Source organism: Phyllobates terribilis, unplaced genomic scaffold (genome assembly GCF_046119375.1).
Source record: "Phyllobates terribilis strain yellow unplaced genomic scaffold, ASM4611937v1 Scaffold_9__5_contigs__length_417890890, whole genome shotgun sequence".
In the NCBI taxonomy this organism is placed as follows: domain Eukaryota; kingdom Metazoa; phylum Chordata; class Amphibia; order Anura; family Dendrobatidae; genus Phyllobates; species Phyllobates terribilis.
In genome coordinates this window covers 367,820,703-367,827,613 of record NW_027362769.1, presented here as the reverse complement: position 1 = coordinate 367,827,613, position 6,911 = coordinate 367,820,703, and the positions used below count along the sequence as shown (strand labels likewise).

At 45.9% G+C, this 6,911-nt stretch overlaps 1 protein-coding gene across 3 annotated transcripts; it reads left to right on the top strand.

Moving 5' to 3' along the window:
* On the top strand, window positions 1–5,702 carry CUNH8orf33 (chromosome unknown C8orf33 homolog). 3 transcript variants are annotated; one of them, XM_073648204.1, is made up of 8 exons: window positions 1–140; window positions 334–387; window positions 1,407–1,497; window positions 2,595–2,732; window positions 3,308–3,930; window positions 4,407–4,497; window positions 4,659–4,805; window positions 5,211–5,702. In XM_073648204.1, exons 2-8 carry the CDS (start codon window positions 379–381, stop codon window positions 5,435–5,437), a joined length of 1,326 nt encoding a protein of 441 aa, XP_073504305.1. In that variant the 5' UTR covers window positions 1–140; window positions 334–378; the 3' UTR covers window positions 5,438–5,702. The 3 variants fall into 3 exon arrangements, with proteins under 3 accessions (XP_073504305.1, XP_073504304.1, XP_073504306.1); XM_073648203.1 differs by having other exon boundaries at window positions 2–140; window positions 5,208–5,702; XM_073648205.1 differs by lacking the exon at window positions 334–387 and having other exon boundaries at window positions 2–140; window positions 5,208–5,702.
* The last annotated feature ends 1,209 nt before the right edge of the window (window positions 5,703–6,911 follow it).

The window sequence follows — 6,911 nt, the reverse complement described above, 5'->3', positions numbered from 1 at the left end:
TGTTTCCGGAACGGTTGTTCTGGTCTCAGTTTCCACACGGGGAGATAAACTGGACGGACCCAGCAGGGGAGTGAATTCACAGACGGACCCTTCTGGCCATGCGTCGTCGTTAGGAGGGTGTATGTTCCTCAGCCTGTCATGTATGTATTGTGCATGGGGTCTGTACAGGTGGGGGGGGGTCTGCACTGCCTGCTTTTATGTTAACTCTTTCTATCCTTCTACACTGTGAGTCACTACAAGTCCCAGCATGCAGGCTGCACAGATACACTGATGACTATTCTATGGCTTTTTTATATGAGTGATTTGATTTGTTTTTCTGAACCATTTATTCAGTGCTGTTATGAAAGTGTCCTGGGGGAGAAATAATATAACGCAGGCATGGAGGAGGTGAGTTATGTCCCCATGTGGGAATGGAGGGATTCATTACCGTGACAATGCTACAGAACTGACCCCCTAAACTAGCACAGACTGATGACCAGACCCCCTAAGTAGTTCCCAAAGCTAACTTCCTCCGAATAAAAGCAAATATTTAACCCCCTCGAAAAAAATTATAATAACACATATATGTAACAAAAATCTCTTCATGCACACCACAAATAAATGTAGATTCCCCCCCCCCCCCAATAAATAATAAAAAGCAGACCTCACACCAGACCCCCTAAATAATTGCAGGCAACAAAAAGCAGACCCCACATAAATCACCCGAGGTCACCCCTAAACTAATACAGAGCCCAACCTAAATATATGCAGACCCCCTCAATTAATATGGACCCCAGAGCAGGTGCTGTCAGTAAATGGAGATACCCCAGTAGATGCAGACTCTCTCATGCAATAACCCCCCCCCCCCCAATAAATGAATATAAGCCCCAGGGCAGACCACTTAAAAACACAGAGCCCAGAACAGACTTCCTTGTAAATAAATAAAATAAATAAATACCCCCACTCCACTACCCCCACACAAACACTAGTTTAAATAATTATATATATGTATGTATGTATTTTGTAAAACTACATCTCCCTGCAGGAAAATGATTATTCACAAAACAGGACCAGCATTAGTTTGGGGGCTGTTGAGGATTGGAGGGGGGGGGGGGGGAGAGACCTAAAGAAATGAGGGGTCATATGAGATCCTGAGTGTGGTAGCAATGGCTCCCTATACATGGACAGGTGTAATGGGGTAAGAGTCGGGACGTTCTCGCAGGACATGGGGACCGGGGTCGTCTCAGTATCAGACGGCGCCTGACACCTTTCCTGCTATGGGAGATTGTGTCAGTCACTGATTTCTGCTCTGCAGGAATTGTACTGTAACGGGGTACATCCCCCACAATGTACATGTTTCTAATATGTCAGCTGTGTTTATTTGAACTAGTTTGCAAGACAAAATCTTTCTTATGTTCATTTCTCAGGCTCCCAAAGGGACGTTTGAAGATGAGTTGGAGTGGTGCATCCGTCAGCTGGAAACAGGGCTCCTGCGCCGCAATCCGACACCGAGACAAGGTGTGCGCAGTGTGACCCCCCTGGACTATCACAACCCCTTCATAAATGGCTTTTTGCATTTTGTCTTCTCTTCCCTTCTTCCAAAAGCCATAACTTTTCTTTTTATTTTTCCATTCTATTTGGGGTACTTACAATTTTTTTATTTTATTTTAATTTTATTGTTTTATGAATTGCTTGAATAACTTTATAGTTAAATGCTTTTTTTTATCATTTCTTTTTAAAGTGGGGAAAAGGGGAAGATGTGATTATTTAAAAAAAGAAAAAAATTTATATATATTCCTATACTGTATATTGCAAACAGCAAAAAGATATATACTGTATATTATATAAAAATTCCTATATTGTATATTGCAAAACTGCAGTGTAAAGAACATGCAATCGCATCTATGGGGAGTATAATGAATTTTTTTTTTCCTCCCTATAGATCCGATCGCATGTTCTTTATTCTGCAGTTTTGCAATATATAGTATAGGAACATTATTAATCCTTCAGGGGCCTTCAGTAGGCCCCTGGCTGCCATTGCAATCCATCCACTCCCTGTGATCTCATCTCCGTGGGCGGCAGTGTGTGCTGGAGCAGTTGTGCCATGTAATCAGGCCTTTTACATCCTACTATCAGCAGCATTTAGATGGTTAAACGGCAAACTTCAGCGCACTGCAGTTTCTGCTGTTGGCAGTAAATACTGCCTGTATAACATTGCCTGCGCCTTCTCCAACATTGGACTTATCAGTGCCTCTTATGTACAAGTATAGGTTCGGGACAGAATCCTGTGAATTATATATAAATATACATAGCTGTTTTATTTAAAAAAAAAATAAAATAAAAACAGCACCCCTCTTGTCCAGAGGAAGTGTCTGGTATTGCAGAATTCACTTCAATGGAACTCCACTTTATAGCTGTACAACTCATCAGCACAGCTTCTATCCTGCACTTAGTTCCTCTTCACCTGCTTTCCAGACACTGCCTATAGCCAGAGATGGCGCTGTAAGCCCAAAAAGTAGCCTTTCACTTAGAACTATAGCTACGTTTTATTATTCCGAAATCAAGGTTGTGGCAGGAGAAAACGAAATGGTCTGTGACTAATGGTGTTTCCTTAGTGGAAGATACTCAGCGGGTGCTGCGAGTCTTGCGGTCTCAAAAAGCTCCCTTTGTGAAGAAGAGGCAGGTGATGAACCAAGTATTTGGAAACTACCGTCTTAAGATGGCCGAAGAGAGACGGGTACAAGAACAAGCTGGTTAGTGATAACTATTCAATGGGGTCGAATTAGAATTTTTTTTTTTTTCTTAGAAAAGGCGCTCCTTCTGTCCATAGGATTCTCCTGGTATTGACTTGATTTGCAATCCCAGGCACTGCCATTGACAAGTGCAGCGCTGTTTCTGGAATAAAATACTCTATCAGAATAGAATAAATCATTGACCGCGCGGGCCCGGGCTCTGGGGACCCGCGCGGGCCCGGGCTCTGGGGACCCGCGCGGGCCCGGGCTCTGGGGACCCGCGCGGGCCCGGGCTCTGGGGACCCGCGCGGGCCCGGGCTCTGGGGACCCGCGCGGGCCCGGGCTCTGGGGACCCGCGCGGGCCCGGGCTCTGGGGACCCGCGCGGGCCCGGGCTCTGGGGACCCGCGCGGGCCCGGGCTCTGGGGACCCGCGCGGGCCCGGGCTCTGGGGACCCGCGCGGGCCCGGGCTCTGGGGACCCGCGCGGGCCCGGGCTCTGGGGACCCGCGCGGGCCCGGGCTCTGGGGACCCGCGCGGGCCCGGGCTCTGGGGACCCGCGCGGGCTCAATAACTAAATATCTTCCTTTCCTTTTTAAGTCAATAATCCTCGAGAGCCTAAAATTCAAGAAGTGATGGCGCGGGATTCCCAAAGTGTTGCCTATAGAAAAAGTGCAAAGGATGCACAAAGTGGCGCGGGGCACTGGTTCACACCGTCCGGCAGTGGTTTTAACTTCAACTTCTTCCCAGATCGAGAAGATCAGAATGTAGGGGGACGACTGGAGGATGACCTGGAGGACCATGCCAGGAAGGTGAAAAACACAGAGCCGCCAGTAAGCCAGCAGAACCTTGCTTTATGTTTAGTTGGCGGCGCGGAGTTCACATTTAATTTTCAGATCACTGAAGAAACGTGTAGCACTTCAGAGAGTTCCACATCTCCGCTGACCTCACATGAAGGTGACGGTGACCACCTTGGTGCTACCCATATGACTGTGGAAACTGTGCCGGAAAGCTCGTCGCAGAAGTGCTCTAATGTAGACATTGCTGCTAGTACCCCTGGGGGGTCGACTAATCGGACCCAAATAGGTGAAGCAGAAGAGAGAGGTACAGCAGACTCCCCAAAGAAGAGAAAGAAAAAAAAGTCCAAGTCTAAAAATACAGAGGCGCAGAGCAAAGTGAAAGAACCTGTGAATTCAAGTGAGCCGCTAAAGGAAGAAGCTAAGGTAGGTGCACAGGGGGGATTAGGACCACCAACATTGAGCAGGATGTTTGGTTACAGGACCGCTGCTTGGTAAGTCCAAATCTGCAGTCAAACTCAAAAGGTCCTGTTCACCTGGCTGTATTTAAGCTCCTGGAAGAAGTCATATCCTTAGTGCTAAGGAAGGGATCTGGCACAAAATATTCAGTAGTAATGCTGCCGTATGCACAGATTAGTTTGCAGGATGTAGAGTGACTTTGTTATATTGCTTTTCTATAGGACCTGCACAGAATTAGTAAAACATAGCTGCTTTCTTCCAGAAACAGCGCCACCTCCATCCTTTGGTGTTGTCTGGTATCACAGCTTGGCTCCATTGAATGGCACTTGGATGCAATACCAGACAAAATGTATGGACAGGGGTGGTGCTGTTTCTAAAAGGAGTTGGCCACAATTTTTGATACTTTATATTCCTTTTATATCTTCGTACTGCTTGTTCCATAGTCAGGAGATGATGAGCTGCGGAGGGAGCTGGACTGGTGCGTGGAGCAGCTTGAAAGTGGACTACAGCATCAGAAATCGACTCCCAAACAAGGTGAGGTTTACGTAGATTTACAGCTCAAATTTGTAGAAGTTTAAGTGCCATCACTTATTAGGGAATTGCATTTTAAGGAATTACCTAATGGACATATGGGTATGAATACTATGATATTGTTTGATCTTCCCCGTGCATTTATTATTCTTTCCCGTGAATAGTGGAGGAAGTGGTTCGTGCTATTAAGACGTTGCGGAGTGCGAAAGTCCCATTGGTGAAGAAACGGCAAGTGATGCGGGTAATGTTTGGTGATTACCGCCGCAAGATGGAAGAAGAGAGGGTTAAACAGCTGAGACTGATGCAGGCCGGTAAGTAACTGAACAAGGGCTTTATATGGTCGGGGGCTTACTGACGTTGTTGTTTTCTGGCTGCATTTTACAAAAAGGGAAGAGAAAGCATTAAAACCTGGTTGGTGACGTCCACCTGCCTTTTCCTTGTTTATGGGACTGATCATGGCCCGAGGTTTGTACTTGTCAGTCCCATAGATAAGGTATGGAGCGGTGATGCACACCACTGCTCCTTTTCAATGTGGGGTATTTAATAGAACCTGTTCTGGGGAGCGGCAGGGGCTTCCCTTCCCGGGGAGCGGCAGGGGCTTCCCTTCCCGGGGAGCGGCAGGGGCTTCCCTTCCCCGGGAGCCTATCCTGTGTTCATCATGTAATGGTTACAATATTGCTATTAAGAATTTGCTGCATTATTATTTTTCACAGCAGCTAAATCGACAAAGATGACTGAAGTGACTATGACAGTGAGACAAAACCGCAGCAAGGTTTTCCGTAAGAGTATTCACAAATCCCCAATGAGTGCTGCACCTAGCCCTGCTGCACCTGCGCACACCCAAGGAACCTCCGATCAGTACACAGCGCAATCCTCCTCCTCCGGTCAGCAAGAATTCACCTTCAGACCTTCCCAGATGTCCTTTTCCTTTAACTTCTTCTAAATGGGAGAGCCGCACCACGTGGCAGCCATATTCTTTTGGACTTCTCTGCAGCGCTGTAGCCTGCAGCCATACCGTGCCTTTTTTTTATTTGGACACTGGACACTGAACAATAAGCCAATGAAGATGAAATTGGCGCCGTTGTTTATTACAAGTTATATTGTATGAACGATTTAGTTCTAGAAATGTTTTTGTTTTATTTAAAGCAACAAACTAGAAAGTATGAATTTCTGGATGCAGCTTCTGTTCTGAATAAAGTGGTTAAAAAGATGATCTGTCCCCGATTGTGCATTGGGATCATATTGGGTTTTTTTTTCAGGAGCTTTGATGAATATAACAAATCTTCCATCCAAAAACTTGGAAAAACCTTGAAGACTTGTATCAATCGATGCAAATAAAAAGTGGAATTCAACTCCTCCTCTTTTCCATTGCAGCAATCTGTCTAATGGGTTAGGCTTATTTCTCCAGCCAGTATAGTCTAGTTAAAGGGATTATCCAGCGCCCTGGACTTCCACCTAGGGAGGTGACAGGCGCTACAACTCTTCGCTGGGTCTTGTACATATCACATCACATATCTGTCCTGGAATAGGACACGTGCACCATATCGGGCACGCCGTTGTCTTGGCATTACCCGAGTATTACCTTTTTAGAAGTAAGAGTCGCTGGATAATAGTTTTACCAAGATACAGATTTCTTTTCGCCAGAGTAAAGTTCTATTTTACGTCGGGCTTTCAGTTTTGCAGGATGGATTTCGCTAGGGAGTTGAAGTTTTGCAGCAGTTGTAGGTTGGAGACCACTGTTGCCTAACTATGGGACCCCTCCCCTCCCCTCCAATTCTAGAAAACAAAATCCTCCATTACTGCAGCCTTAAAGGAGTATTCCACTCTACATAAATGATCTCCTATCTATGGCTTTGATGGAAATGCTTGACCGGCCGCTCCATTCCACCCCTGCTTGCAGTTTGACGGCCATACCTAGGTGACTTCTGAAGAGCTGAGTACTCCTTTAAGTTTAATTTCACTCAGTGCAAGGACCAAAACTAGTGCAAGGGAACTTTTGCAGGAGTTGCCCATATAACAAAAAACTGATAACAGATTCCACATAGGGGATGAGCAGTGCCCGTCACTGGTTGTTTTGAGCATTTGCTCTACTTTTCCACGTGCACCAATTTGGTAAATGTCTATATAAATATATTTATATATATTGCATCCCATTATAGATTTTTATGCATTTTACTTTGAGTATGTACACTGCAAAGATATAATGAGAGTTGTAGTTGCAAATGTATTGCATAGAGGGTATCCTATAAAAAGTGCAAAACCCGACACGGTCTCATGTAAGGAGGTGCAGTGTCTTAGCTCGCCCCACCAATCGCAGCCCCTGGGTACCACAAGCCCTGCCCTACATACAGTGAAGTGTCCACTCTCCCCAGCAGACGAACAGTCTCTGACGACGGGGTTAACAGGAAAGGTACATT

What these genes read in the sequence shown, in the direction of transcription:
- CUNH8orf33 (XM_073648203.1), top strand. An exon ending in CGCTAAAGGAAGAAGCTAAG is followed by an intron (nt 3,931 to 4,406) that starts GTAGGTGCACAG and finishes CTTGTTCCATAG; the next exon opens with TCAGGAGATGATGAGCTGCG. An exon ending in GCTGAGACTGATGCAGGCCG is followed by an intron (nt 4,806 to 5,207) that starts GTAAGTAACTGA and finishes TATTTTTCACAG; the next exon opens with CAGCTAAATCGACAAAGATG.